At 38.2% G+C, this 16,156-nt stretch overlaps 1 protein-coding gene across 1 annotated transcript in view; it reads right to left on the bottom strand.

The window, feature by feature from the left end:
- The window catches only part of sh3pxd2b (SH3 and PX domains 2B), a 35,951-nt gene extending 22,669 nt beyond the window's left edge, over nucleotides 1-13,282 (bottom strand). The window contains 3 exon segments of the mRNA XM_034140136.1: nucleotides 1,596-1,671; nucleotides 9,353-9,433; nucleotides 12,866-13,282. Of these exon segments, the coding sequence (XP_033996027.1) occupies nucleotides 1,596-1,671; nucleotides 9,353-9,433; nucleotides 12,866-12,937 (229 nt within the window). The 5' untranslated portion in view covers nucleotides 12,938-13,282.
- Nucleotides 13,283-16,156: the final 2,874 nt, after the last annotated feature.

Raw genomic sequence — 16,156 nt, 5'->3', positions numbered from 1 at the left:
GACTTCTGCTTTGTAAGTGAAGGATTTTCTAGGCTGTCAGGAAAATTCCTGTTCATATTAGATCTTCAAAATATTAGCTTGGAATCTGTCTCAGAGAGGTGTATGACCTGATCTGGCATTAGAGACTAGTAATGATCATTCTCTTAAACCTCAATTCATGCAGGCAATAAGCATAAATAATGTATGTCACACATTGTGTCACAAAATAACTGTTTCCAACATGGCACCATTTAGAGTCTTTAACTTCTTTTTTATATAGAAGTTAAAGCCTCTACCACCAATCAGAGCTTCAGTAGACAGGGATTGGTATGGGAACATTTTTAATTTGAAGGCCTAAAAAGGTAAAAAAAGGAAAGAAGAAGAGTTTATTGAAGATGAGAATTGCAAATACTATCCATGGCCAATATGCTTCATCTGACTGTATAAAGGGATAGCAGGAGATGGTATGAAAAGCTGTGGTAATCTATCTCTCTTCCCCTCCTCCTACTCAGAGTCCATCAAACAGTCTGCTAGTGTGTGTGTGTGTGTGTGTGTGTGTGTGTGTGTGTGTGTGTGTGTGTGTGTGTGTGTGTGTGTGTGTGTGTGTGTGTGTGTGTGTGTGTGTGTGTGTGTGTGTGTGTGTGTGTGTGTATTTTCTCTCAATGAGTTCCAGACCTGCGTGGCCACAAAACATATCCTATCCCCCCCACCCTGGGAGATGTGGGTGGGGTCTTTGGGTGAGGCTTTCTTCCAAACTCTCATAAAGGATTACTTTCAGCAGGATCTAAATCTTCAACTATTTCAAAAGTTGGACTAGCACACCCGAAGCCTTTATTCCAAACAAACCTTGTTGGCCATGTTGACTTAAAATAAGAAAGCATTATTTGGCCAGTCAGATTTGACTCTGGATGATTCAGACATAGGTGCAGTTGAGCAAGACAAAAGCTCATAATTACTTTTACACATTATAACCATTTACTTTTTAGCATTTACCCAAGGTGCCAAACTAGTTTATAAAATAGTTTAATAAGTCTATGGGCAATATGCTTAAGGATAATCTGAGTCAGCTGATAGTGAGTAGATGATAAACATATTCTTTTGATTCACAGAATCAGTGAGGTTCTGGCCAAACATGGCTGTAGCATATTTTTCTGGTTGGTTCTTTTGTGTGCAAAATGTACAGCTTTTCTAAGTTCATTCACAGCCAGACTCACAGTGAGTCATCATTGTACAAATCTTAACCCACTGTGTGCACATGATGGAGAATTCAAAATGAGCAGGGATAGGAAAAAGACACAATACAGTGAGCGGTAAATACAGAGTGATTCATGAGATAATACATGAGGTCACTCTTCTCTGTGTATTGTCTTGCAACATTTTGTGCCAAAAAAACAATTTCCATGATACATTTCCAGATAAATTGAATCATTTTTTAATGTGTGTCTTAGTTACAGTCAATTTGTTTTAATATAATTAAAAACCACATCGTCACATTTTAGAATCTTTGAAGAGTGATTGGCGTTTCTCTTCTTTTGTTTATCAACAAGCCACAGTTGTGTGCGTGCATGCATTTGTATGTGTGTTAGGGCCTTGGCCACTGTGTGTTTAACTCTTACCTGGTAGGAATGGAATGATCCTGCGCTTAGGGTCTTTTTGGCCTCCTTCCACCGGGAATTTGTCCAGCAATTCCATCTGAAACACCGCAATTAATTAAGATTTATTAGCACACAAAGCATTTACAGTCACGCATAAGCATAAACATGCCCTTTACATTTCACACAACAGGATAGCTGAGGCTGGAGAGGAAAGGTTCACATTTTTACAAATCAGCAGTTCCTATAAGGAATCCAGCCAATAAAGGAAGGTCTGCCAATGATTAGCAATGTCCTGAGCAGATGGTATGGTTTTCCCCTCTACTTTATATGTTGTTGCAGCAAAGGGGCTGTTAGCGGCAAAGGCACCACTGACATAGTGGAACATTTTTGTTTCCATGATTTTCAAAGGCCAGGGAGCAGAAATTCTTCAGATCTGCTGATCAACACTTCTTTTGATTCTGTTCCTTTTCTTTAAAATCCACCGCCTATGATAGTCTATTTTTTGTCTCCGTTTCCACACTTTTTACCATTCTCCCTCTGTACAATATACTGCACACGATGACAGGGCTTTCAAATAGTGAGAACAATACCTTTTCTGTCTGTGGTCTGTTCAATGTCAACCTGATTCAATGATATCTATGAAGACTGAGCTCCGTAGAGGCTTTTAAGTGTCAAAACAAACTTGCTTTCAAATATCCAAATCAGGGATTTTTGCATTGTCAAAATATCACTGTATACTGGACTGGTAAGAAACACTTATTTCTAGACTATGCAACACTGGCAATACCCAATAGGACATTTCTAGAGATAATGCTTTGGTTCGTTTAGGCTAATTATCAGATCTCAGGTGCCAATACAATTGCTATCATTAAGATTAAAAAAAAAGTTAGTATGAAGAATTGTATTTCTTTAGACCTGCCGATCTCATTCCGAATTGTATGGATTTGATTATTTCTGTATTACAATGTGAATATCTTCAGATATGTTAATCTATCGATAATTGGTCTTTTCTGGGATAAAATGTTTCAACTAAAATGTCGACTTTTGATGCGTTACGTAGGGCAGATCTGTATTTGGTTTGGTAACCCCACTCATCCAGTATTTTACAATGAGAAGCATCAAGGTTGATGTCAAAATGAAATATTACTGAAACAAAATATCAAGTTAATAATTGTCTCCTCAGAACCACCTACTCTTAAATCCAATTTTCAACATGTTGATAATGAAAAATGGAACATGCACATCACACTGTAGAGGATTTGAGTTGTAGGGTGCTCACTCCATTAATTCACCAGAACTTTTTTAATTGAGCTTTGATTATTCATCAAAAGTTATGTTTGGGATATGTGATAAAAAAATACATTTAAGGGAGGTTGATGTAAATGAAAAGCCAAGAAAAAGACACTGCCTTTGATTGCTAAACTTAATTTTAAATTGTTTTGAACTCAACAGATTCTTCTTCCACTAGATTACCTTTGATAGGGCCTTTTTGGCCAAGCAATAATAACAAGCAGTTTATTGTGACAAATCCAATAAATAAATTGCAAAACAAATAACCCAATAGCAGTCTTAGCTTTCATAAGTCACACACATGAGCTTTGGTATTATTTGGATCGCAAACTAACTCAAACCAACTAAAGATAACATGAATCACAACTTAATCCTGCATTTGGCTGTAAAGAATATTGAATACTGTATCAAATTAAATATGAGTGCACTGCAACTACTTTTCTTGTGAGACAAAAACATTAAAAGGAATAGAGGGCACTAAACCCTCTTTGTCTGCTAAAGAAAGTCCAAAAAGAGGTGAGTCATTCCACATAGGTTGGGTTGTTGAGATACAACAGAGTCAAATAAAGAATTTGGAAAAGGACAAAAACAAACTAACAAAGCAACAATCTGCTTGTCTTAAAAGTCAGATGCTTCATCATTGACACAGTAGAAGAGAGACAGCATGAGGAATGAGATGGGCAGACAGAGACAGAAGAGCCAATACCCCACACACTGTAATTGTTCCCATATGTCTGACTGTGAGTGCAGACACACCCAGTCTCTGTGTCTACTCTAAACCTTGTATCTACTCTGTAATCAGAGCCACTCAAACAAGAAAAGGCATCTGGAGAGAGTAAAGACGTCCCTTCAAAATACCAGTTACATCATGTGCCCAACATCAAATACAGGCATGACAGGCCAAGGCGGAGCGTAGTCAAGCTCCACATGGCGTTCCAAGGCTACTCTGAAGTATGTTATTGTAAACTGTATCCTGCTGAGTTCATTTCAGAGGAAGAAGCATGCCGATAGTCATTTATGGACATCACACACTGATTACATTAAATGATAACATGAGTTTATCAGCTCTGGATATATCTCTGAAAGTATGCCAATGCTGTCAGAATATATGAAATTGTTAGTTAAACTAAAAACCTAGCTGCAATGCTACATTTAAAAAAACTAATTTATTTGGAAGTACCACTGGCTCATAGATGCATTCTCTCATTCAACATGGCCTGATGAGGAGATATTGTTTTTATTTAAAGAATATATATCAATATTCAGCAGAGCTATCATCTGTCATGGAAATGTAAAAAAATGTAAAAGCACTTTGAAGATAAACTGTTAAGGCAAGAGGGTAATTCTTGACATTGTCCCCAAACATTAACATTAACATAATGAGAAAGTCAACTCTATTGTATTTGCACATACAAGCGGCAGGGGAAATGAATCACAACTAGGGATGTCCCCGATCACGTGATTTTCACGTGATCGGGGATCGGGAGAAAAAAATCGGGGATCGGAATCTTTTTTTTTTTTTTATAAAATATTTTTATACATTTTATTTAATGTTACAAAACAAAAATGACCATGTTCACGTCTTAAAGTCATCCTGAGGCCTTAGTTTTGGGTTAAAATTACACAACATCATGTATGTGTTGCTTCTTTTGGGCTTGTTTTCATAGACCTGGTTGCTTATTTCTCTCAAATCTGGCAACAGAGTGGGCGCAGTGTCTAATAGTAGCAGTAAGCTAACAAGAGGCTACGTTCAGCTGGTGACTCGGGAGCCGGGACAGAGAAAATGTCAGGAGTTTGGAAGTATTATAAAATTGAAAGCGAAGGCAGTGTAACAGCCAGATGCAATGTTTGCAAGGCGGAGGTTCCGCGTGGTGGAAAGAACAGAGCTACGTTCAACACGACCAATCTAATACGAACACCAACAACAACACGACGAGTACACAGCGGCCACTCAGGTAACGGCACTGAAACAACCAACACTTTCAGAGACTTTTAAAAGGAAAGAGAAACTGCCCCAGAACAGTGAAAAGGCCAAAAGAATAACAGCCAAGATAGCTGAATTCATCGCGTTGGATGACCAGCCGTTATCTGTTACCTTTTTTTTCCTCTTAATGCATTGCATAAAGATCGGATCGGGAAAAATCGGTATCGGCAGATTGTCAAAATCAAATGATCGGAATCGGATCGGGAGCAAAAAAAGGTGATCGGGACATCCCTAATCACAACTATTATAAAATTGCACTTTATGTGCTCTAATGTGTCTATGTTGATTCTGCCACTAATAAAAACAATGTTGAGACTGGAACATTTTAGTAATTGATTGATTACAGTTAGACCAACAAACCAAGTACAGGGATGTAATGAAGAAAGGAAAACCCTTTTCATTATCACTTTACTAGATTTTTCATTTTCCCAGTAATGCTGTAAACTTGAATACACTGTTTATGTGATGTATACACCAACTTGTAGATTCAAGAATATAATCTTCCAAGGGGGCTTTAATTTGTCTAGTCTATATCCGCTTAAACCACATCATCAGACTTCAAATAAACGCGTAGTAAAGAAGATCTAAGACGAACAAGACACCATTTAATGAGAGTATAAAAGAACAATGGCTGCTCTCTTTGCAACATGCCTATCTCAGTAGTCCTCTGAAGCTTTCACCCAGTCCACTGTACATTCATGATTGAGGTCATTTTTAACCCTTTATAGACAACCATACAGTTATGCAGTACATCACATTAATGGCAGGCTAAGTTGTTAGTCCACCAATGAGGTAAGTAGTACAAATAACTCCTCATTATCCCATTGATAGACTGATAAACATATTTATTTACTTTAACCAATAGTATATGCAAATGTTAGCAAATAGTAAACCCCAAGGCTATGGAAAATATTGGTGCATAGTGTGGTCAGTCTAGATATGTTATAAATAATTCGACTTGTGCTTAGTCCCTGTAGGGCTGTTTTCTTTTTACATTGCCACCTCCAGAGGTCACAGCCAAAGGTCAGCTAAACAGGACGCCTCAAGGGTCTGGTTGTAGTTCGGTGTGTCTCAAGTACACAAGTACAAATAAACTTGCTTGACCCTGGTTTCTCAATTTGGAAATAGTCTCCCTGTTTACTTAATAGAGGTGGGCATAACTGGTTTAAGGATATTTCTCCCACCATGACAGTTGTGTCATACTGAGTTGTGGCTACTCCGAAAAAATGGTGCAATACAGCCTGGTTTACTGGAAAAAACACAAACACTGGGAAAATATACTTAGCCTATTTCTACATTTTCAAATAGGCATATTAGTTGCTTGCTGTGACATAATCCCTGAAGCTGTAAAGAAGAGCATTGATTTAATCTGTGCAGTTATTTTGTCCACAGTAACTAAAGTCAGAATATTTCTTCCATACAAGTACTCTAAACTGAACTTCAGAAACATACCAATATTTTAACATTCTCTCAATAAAAAAACACATGTTTTGGGTTATGGTACATCATATTTTGAAAAGGGCTGAAAATGTGTACAAGAAGGAATGGAGCACATTGTTGCTGCTTGATGGAATGAGCCCAACAAGCATCCCCATAGTTCGAGCAAAATGACCTCCGCCCTTTAATACGTTTTGTTACTTTATTATTGCAGATGGAAAATGTGTCACAGCTGTGCAGCCCTGAATAAGAAAGTAGCAATATATTGGATTTTTTCCTACAGCTGAAAATCTAAAAAGTACCGTTTATCCAAAGTGACTGCTGGAAGACTGAGCTTGTGAAGTTGAGTGTGCAGCATGGAAACTATTCTTAGCGACATGGAAATAAAATTGATAAACCCATGACAAAAATATCTCTGCACTTTCCATCTTTCTTAAGCAACAGCTTAGTCTATTTTTGTTCACAATTTACAAGGAAGAAAAAATACTTTATGTTGAAAAGCTCACTGCTTAATTCATTATCTCAGTATTCAAATGCTTGGAAGACTTCACACACATTTTGCATTAAAGACATTCATGCACAATAATTATTTCCTACCACAGAATATTTCCCCTACGTAACTCTCGGATGCTATTTAAGGGTAGCAGCTACATTAAGACACTGATGTGGGTGTTGCAGGAAAAAGGTGCGTGTGAATTAAAAATGTTTTGGGTGGAGGATTGTCTGACTGATTAGTCTAAAAGTATATCTAGACATGTATAGTCTGCTTGTAGATCGTTTTTTTGAAATGGTAAAGGACCACTCTCTGCTTACTCCAACTTGGTCTTGATTTGATCGGTTTATAAAACTGATATAATGCCATCCAAATCAAAATAATGCTTGTGGATTTATGGAAAATGCAAAGATCCTATTCCCTTCAGACTGAGTGCATAAACACATGCTGTGGTCAGTGATCACATACAAAGCACATGTTGCAGCATGGTTGAGCATCAGCTGCTTGGTCCAGCTGTGTTGACGGGATGTGGTGAATAACACTTCCTGTCTGGCTCTGAGGTTTCTGTATGATGATTGAAACTTCATTTGAAGCAGCAAACAGCATAGACTTAGAGAGAATTAGAGATGACCAGAGAAGACGGGAAATGCGACGAAATTAGTGACTCAGCCTTAAGTCACTACCCTTGCTACTTGGGATGACTTCTGATGATGTCACACCACTTCCTTATTTCTCCTAATAGAGCACATTGTGCCAGGTTAAAATTATTAAATATTATGTTAAAAAATATCTTTAAAATAAATCCCTTTATCTTAGTGAAGAAGCTGAAGTGATGTTTAGCATTCCAACAGGCCACTTTTTTGTAAGAAATACCACATCCTCAAGGTTGCTAAGAATATGTCATGCCAAATCTAACACGAGATAAGAGATTGGCTTGTATTCTCCACAGTTGGGTTTAACTACAACTCCCTCACTGGTGAGAGCCCACCCACAGCCAGTCAGCTCTGCAGGAAGCAGCTGCAAAGCATGGCAGGGTGAACACCAGCGGGGAATGCCCCTGCTGAAAATATCTCACATATGGTCATTTGGTTCAATGCCATTGATTCGATTGCTGTTTAAAAGGCCTAGCGTAAGTAGTCATTTGTGCTGGTTCTATAGATGAAACAAACATGGAATGATATTGTTAATAGTCATTGGTGACAGTTAGCATAAAACTGGCAACATGTACGGTCATTGATCCATTCTGAAGCAGAAATTATTTATCAGCTGCTTTGATTTCTGGCTTTAAATCTCACTTTCCAGCACTTGCAAAGAAAACTTCCCTCTTATTGATGTTTGGAGGCAATCTCCTCCTCTTATTTGAAAGTTTACCAATTTTCTCATCTTATAGTCATAGCACTATCAGAGTCTTGAAGCCCTCATTGAGCCAGAGACATCAAAAGCAAATCAGTGCTATGACTGGACGAAATGTATTGAATTATCAACACTGTGAATGTTTACCAAATCTGAATTACTTAAGGTTATATTTAAATAAATTAAATAAATTATTATATTTATGTAATTGAAAGAATGATACAGAAGCCAATGAAAAAAACGTTCTGCCTAAATTCCAGTCCAAAAGTCCCACATTTTGAATTGGTTATAGTTGTCGTGTCGGAAGAATCAAGTTATTTAATTCTTGGTGCAGGTCTTAATGATTGAAAGTTCTTCTACTGTGGGCATGGATGATTGAATACCTCTTAAATGTGTATCATTAAAGAGCACATTACAGCACTTAACATGATTTCAACAATCGATAGATGCTAGAATTGAAAAAATAATCATGAGTGTGGTATCAGTCGATTTATAAGTAAGACTGTTGGCAGCTTCAGAAGCCTTAAGTCAAACTATAATGAAATTAGTAATGAAACCTTTTATATTCCTCTGGTTAACATGGCACTTGCAGCCTCAGAGAAACCTTGGTAGAGCATTGTAATTGTTGAATTCATTGCTCATGCTTTGACCATCCTAATCAATTAAAAGGAATTTAATCCAATTAGGATTGAAAGTATGCTTTGCCTTTATTGACTTTGTGCTCATTAGAAAGGGTTGCCTTTCTGCGTTTCCTTAAGTCTATGTTCTCTAAGCTTAGATACGGCCAGGGTCTTAGATCCATTACCTTTGAAAGAGGAAGGGAAACTAGTATACTAATGAGATTCCCTCCTTGTGCAACACACACTGCCAGTGTGACGTTCGAGAATGATTCAGACATTTCTGTGGTCATCAGTGCGGTGGACACATTCATCACTGTCCTCTATTAACTTCATTGGGACATTTTCCGACTCCTCACGCACAATATAATTACCAGTGTTGTTAGGGTGGAGCAGGGATAGCTTGGCTACCAGCACTAGGTCTACATGGGGACAGTGTTGAATGTAGAAAGTACCTCCATTCACTTCCTGTTTTATGCGAGACTTCAATGATGGAAAAGATAGAACTTGTCTCCTTGTCTTTATACATGCAACAGCACACACAACTACAGCCAATAGCATACCAAGACACACTGCCAAACAGTGACACATGCATCTTACTCACCTGGAGGTCAAAGAACTTGCTGTAGCGTCTGAAAATGCTTTCTGTACTGCCATCGCTCCAGGACACTTTGATGATGTAAACCTGTAAAAACAAAAGAGACAAATTAGTGGAACATTTAAACTAACAGACAGCTATTATTGTCAACCACTTGACAATGCAAACCCCCCGGAGCATCAGTCATCACTCATGGTGCCAGTAATTGGCAGTGCTGTGACTCTAAGAGTTTCGATGGCATGACGAAAGGCTGCAGTCACAATCAACATCTGTTCACACAAAGGCATCTGGGATATCCGATTATTTCATTTCCTTATTCGTGTCACTTCCTGCTGAAGAGGAAGTCCTTATCCTTGATGCAGCAGATTTGACTTTGCCTTGTGTTCAATATTGCACATTTTGAGGTACATTGCAAAATGCTTTAAGTCCATTGGGATATTAGTTGTTGCTACCTAAGTGGAACTAAGTGAATTAAAACAAAGTTATTTTGTGCAAATTCCATCAGCCTTATACTATTAACAACAGTATACCAGGTCAAATTAAATATCCAATGAAAAGCATCTAGCCTTTGGGACTCCATTGGGATACAGATATTAGTTGTTGCTACCTATGTGGAACTAAGTGAATTAAAACACAGTTATTTTGTGCAAATTCCATCAGCAACAGTATACCAGGTTAAACTAAATATCCAGCGAAAAGCATCTAGCCTAATCATTGCAGTCTACAGGGAATAGACACAGTTCTTTATTTTGATTTCCAAAGAAGACTAGGGGAGAAGCAGGGAGGTGATTGGAAACTCCCTGGTGGCTTGCTGTGTCTGGCTGAATTGTGTTGGCCCCTCTCCCAGACCTTCTCTGGCCTCGCTCACTCTCTTTCAGGGAACTTCTGTTAGATATGTCCATGGATGGATCCACTACAGAAGCTATGCAGACCAGCCTGTATTCATTAAATAAAGAATGATGTATTGGTGTGTTTAACCTTAAGCCAATAGATACATCTGTATCCAACATGAGAACATTTTACTTTCAGGGCATTTTCTTTGGCTAAAAACTGTTTGCTACATAAGAGAGAGAACAATTATATACAAAAAAGGTATCCTTGGCTCAGTATATCCAAATATAAAAAGGCTCTCTAATTTGCCAGAACAACATCTACAATGGAAAATATAAGCCATAGGCTATAGCTGTGTGGAAGAAAGGGGTGGCTATAACCTAAACTATATAAACGTCTCTGGTCAATAAAATACTAATACTGGAAATGCAATGTTGATATATTAATGATCTGTATGTCTCTTAGGAGTTAGATTTTCAAGCATTTTTCCTTCCTATAGAGTTGGTTCAACTCTGATGAGCAGAAGAGCTATAAGCTGCTTTTTGTAAACTTTAACCACACCTCCAGGGTTCTGGAAGATTTAATATGTCCCGCTTGCATGTGTGGAGAGAGAACCAGAAGCACAAAACAACATGGGCTGCACCACAGAGCAAACAGACAGATGGAGAGGACACAGGACCTCGAGAACTCTGTGTCCTTGACCACTAACACTCACAGCGGTATAAGGCATCATTTACACACATATATGGAGGCAAACCCACATATGCAATACAGAACACACACTAACACCTGCTATGGCCTTGGTAGTGGCTCTCACGATTGGCCTTCTAGATCATATGATGTCATGTGTGTTAATTCAAACTAACTGCGTGCATTTCTGCAGACAAATTCACCCACATACTTTTAAACGGCAAAATAATGAGACCACCATTGTTTCAAAATTGCAGAAAGCAAGAAGACGGTCTTTGTCTTTTAGACATTCTTGTCCCCCACACAATTGGGGTTGCAGTTCCAATGGGGAATTACTGTTGAAACAGGAAAAATATCAACAGACTTTTATTGTACTTTCTTATTGTGACCCCACACAAAGTTTTGGGAAGAACCGTAGCCTGTGTACAGTATAAGAATTGGACATAGTCGACTTGTTTGGCGTATTGGCCTTCGCCATTTCGTTTTTTTAGAACCATAAGAGGCATGTGAGGGTGGAGCTAAGTACCACTGAACACTAAACAAGACATGTAAGGGACGGAAATGTAACAATTAAAGGTGGGGTAGGTAATTTTGGAAAAACCAGCTCGAGATCGCTAGAATTTGAAAATACACAGCCGGAAAAAATCTGCCACTTCCTTACAGAGCCCCTCCTCCAACACACACGAACGCGCACATGACCAATGAGGGCACGAGATAAGTTTGTGCACAGATGGAAGGCTGACAGGCAGGTAGGCCATCCAGTTATTTTAGCCGGGCCGGCTAAAATGATTGGTCGTACTTTTTACAGTATTACGGCTTCCACAGATGACATTTTTGTATGGATTTTTTGTCAAAGCACTTAAGATATTCATTGCTATTGGGATGTTAAGAGCATTCCATGGAATATAACAAAAAGTGTATCTCGAGCCGGTTTCTCAAACTTACCTACCCCACCTTTAACTTAAATAAACTGAAAACACATGGTGAAAGTGTGAAAGTTTCAAGACTGAAACATGGACAACACCCAAACCAGAAATCTTCATAAATAGCCTATCAATAAAAGTGACTAGCAGACATGCCCTAGACCTAAAACACACATAAAATAAAAAGTGCAATAAAGCCTACTGCACTGTAACACTGAGGTAATTAAATTACAAATGCCACATGGCATATGGTTTTTACTGTTTAGGCCCGACCCTTTTTCAAACATTACTTTGTGTTCACTGTGATGACCTTAGAAACTCTTGTTAGCCTACTTCCTGGTTCGCCAGTGCCTGAAGGCATGTTTATCTGAGTAAATTGGAGGTGGCTGAGGCATGACAAAGCTGTTGCTCAATTTAAACTCATGGGGATTAATCTGGATGTTTGTGGACTGGATTGGTTTGCCTATTAAAATGCTTTCTGGTGGCACACCATGGCAGCAGGGCCTAGAAATTACTATAAATTGTTTTGTTGATCGAGACTGCAGACTTTGGCAGAATTAATACAATACCTACATTCATGTAAACATGTGATAGGCAACTGAACTGTTGATAGTTAATTGAATGTATGCAGACAGAGAGGGTTAAATGTCACATGAGTTTAACGTTCCTCAAAACAACATCACTGTTTCCTGAATTAAGAAGTTGCTGGTTACATTTCAAACTCAAACAAAGAAGTGATTAACCCATTAGGTGTAAGATAAATGTCAACTTGAAAAAAAGCCAAAACTATAAGCAAGACCATAACGGTTTACGACTATCAAACTTGTCTAAATGTCTTATGGGTTGTAGGAATGTAACACATCTGTTTGGTATTGTGGTGTTTTCTTTATGAATCCATGATATGTCTAAAGATTAAACAACAGATCGCTTCGGCTGGCTTGGTAAACTGTAATTTGACACTCTCTTTGTTTTTACTCTACCGGGTAGGAGAGGGAGAAAAGCAGCAAAATAACCTCTTTCTGTCGCTCACTTTAGCAGCAAATCAGTGTGGTTGTGATAAATAATTTAGGCTTACGTAGTGTTTGTTCGGATTTCTCCTTTTCTGGACATCTTGCACCGTTACTTCTTGCACGGTGCGCCTAGGCATGATGTCCTCTTCTTTACTCCTCCGATAAAAAGAAAAACGGAATTCCCGGTTGGGTTTTAACAGCGATCACACCCGGTTGAGAAAGTTTGCACGGGGACGCTTCTTTGTCATCCGCGCCGCTCAGACCCGGACCTCTGAATGCAACAAATGGTATTTTCCGTAAAGCTGTCTACGTCAAACTGGTCAAATTTCCTGTCCAACATTCAGCCGCTGAGAAGGCAGAAGTTAATAGTCGGTCGGTTCTTCGTTTGCCCCCCTTCTTGTGCCTTGTCCCGTCCCGCTGACGGCTCCGACCAAACTCCCAGCCTATCCCAGCTCGCCCACTCCCATTCGAGCAACTGCACGCTCCAGTATACTCCAAGGACCAGCCCTCAGCGTCACAGACCATAGGGCTGCAGATCACTCTGGGGGTCAACCCATGGGTTCGACTTCAATTCATGCCCTCATAGCTCTACAAAACATTTTGAGCCACATGCAGTGGTGTAAAGTAAAGTAAATTGAGTCAAGTAGCCTACTGTATTTAAAGTCATTTTGAGTTTCAATTGTGTGCTACTTTCTACTTCTACTACTCCACTACTATTCAGAGGTAAATAGTGTACTTTTACTCCACTACAATTCTTTTATATCTTAAGTCACTTTGCAGATTTGGATAAATTATGTGAAATATAAGCAATAACACTTTAGTTACACCTGGAGTAAACCCACACACTACCCTGCAGTATAATTAAAACGAGCTGCACCTTTACCATCTTTGATAACACTTTAATTCATCAGTCATTATTATCAAAACATACAATATTATTCTGAAATTGGCCGATCTGCATAATGAGTACTTTTCCTTTTGGTACTTCAAGTATATTTTGATACCGATACTTTTATACTTTACTTAGTAACATTTTGATTGCAGGATATCCTACACTGACACTCTGGTACTTATTCTACTTGTTCTAAAGTACAAGATCTGATTACTTTTCCTCTTCTGTCCACAAGTATGAAACACTGTTAATGTCCTCATACTCAAGACTTAGTTACTATACAGTACTAATAGAGTTTCCATACACTTTTCACAACCTGTTGTGTCTAGGTGTTATGGCTGACTGATCTGTTTCTCAACCTAAATCCCTTAAATGCTATAATAACCATGTGTGTTTGTGATGATTGATTCTTTATTAGTGATGGACTGGTTACAACTATAATATGATAAACTGGAAATGTGCTTTGTAAGTACAGATTTGTCATTATTTCCTCCCTGAATATCATAAAGTACTACAGTTGATATACCTGCCTCATGATAATAGGTTTTAGAAAGACTGGTCACCAAGTTTTAGATAACTGACAGTTTTGTTGCAAGACAGCGCCATCTTTTGGTTTGTAGTACTCATTACATTTAAACTGTACATGTGGCAGTTCTCTAACTGAGGCAGCAGGGCCCTTCCTCTATCATTACAGCTGATTATTATGAAATTAAGCTTTATTACAGATAAAAAAAGGTCAGTAGCCAGAATTTTCCTAACAACTTACATATTGGAAAACCATTGTTATGACCAGTCCCTAAAATATGTGACTCTCCATTTGACTTCCAACTGGGTTATTGGATAGACTAAGAACAGCTTTTGATTAAATTGTCTATTTTAATCAAAAGCAGAAATGAAAGTACGTTTTTATCTCATCATTCAAATACAAAGGTTACATAAATGGGGTTATATGAGTTATCGTGTTGAGGATGGTCACATAAGTAAAAGGGATGCAAGAGTTATTATAGATACTATCTTTCAGTTAACTTTTCAGATTATTACATTTTGTATAAAAACCTAAGTGTAAAAATACTGAAACTGGCAGCACGAGATCAGGGGTAATTTTAAAGGTCAAGAGTCAAGGGTAATTTAAGTAGAGGTCACAGAGGTAAAGACTCCATAACAGTTAATAGGTCAGAGCAGAGTGTCAACTATACAATATCTTTGAGGGGAGCTCACTTTGGGGATAAAAAAAGAAATGTTGGTAATTTGGTCGAACGTAAGTGAGGTTTTTGATGTTCTAGGTCAGGCTTTGAGGATGATGCATGAATTATAGATCAAAATACCCTAATCGTATTCATGATCCATTATGATGGAGAGGCAAATAAATAGAACTGCATGACATGAAACGCATATACTGCCAATATTTTAGAGACCCCCAACATTTCACAAATAAGGTTATCAGGGTAGCTCATGTCTTATTAAATTAAGAGCAAACAAGCTCCCCTGTGGTCTCCTGAATTTGGCCCCCATGGGTTAGAGGTCAAATAAAAGTTGAAGGGTCAGTGCCATCACACATTTGGAGCTCCATGTGAGATGTGATGCCTAAAAAGCGTTCCTGCATCGGCAACAGATACCCCAAGGCCTCTCCCTAAACCACCGGGCCCATGTAACGGTAAGGACGGATGTTGAAGATCTTCACACAGTGCACTGGATAAAATAGAAACAACAATTATAGTTTTGTGGATACTGTTGCCCTCTTATTTCAGCTTGAACCTATTTAAAATGTATTTATTTATTTACGAGTATGCCCTTTTTACTTCATGTTTAAGAATACTTCACATATTTGTAACATGAAGAGATGATGCTAAGTTCACTGACACATCTAATTATATTTTTTGCTTAGTTATACCTGTAAAGTCAGGTTTTTGTCGTTACCTTACTTTCATTAGGGTACATTTGAGAGAAATTGGTTGAATGAACTCAGTAGAAAGCTCTTTCTGTGATAATAGTTGGGCTTGTTTGAGAAAAACAAAGGAGTTAAACAACTTTCAGCATGCCACTCACCTAGGGGATACATACATTAATTAAATATTTGTATGAATGTATAGCACACCTATAAATCAAAATGTTCTTAGGCCACCTGACAAATATGAAATGTGGAGATAGCTGGCAACTGTTTCCTAAAACCTACAAATCCCTCTTAATTTGCTGTATTAAACTTGTTGTAAGGTATAGCGCATATGTGCTGATAATATTCTAAGCTATCCAACAAATATGAAATGTGGAAATATATGGTTACTTATTATTACTTATATTTAAACATTTCAAATATATATGCTGGACCATCTCACTTTTGCCATTCTGCAGACAATCACAAGTAAGATGCCACCTTAGAAACACACATCCTAAAAGTAGGCTAGTCTAGAATGTAACACCATCATTAGATCCTCCGAGCTCCTAATGATCAGTGTCTCAGCATTAA

This window comes from Trematomus bernacchii, unplaced genomic scaffold (assembly GCF_902827165.1).
Source record: "Trematomus bernacchii unplaced genomic scaffold, fTreBer1.1, whole genome shotgun sequence".
Taxonomy (NCBI): Eukaryota; Metazoa; Chordata; class Actinopteri; order Perciformes; family Nototheniidae; genus Trematomus; species Trematomus bernacchii.
Note: the sequence above shows the minus strand (reverse complement) of the source record. Positions and strands in the feature narration are given on the sequence as shown.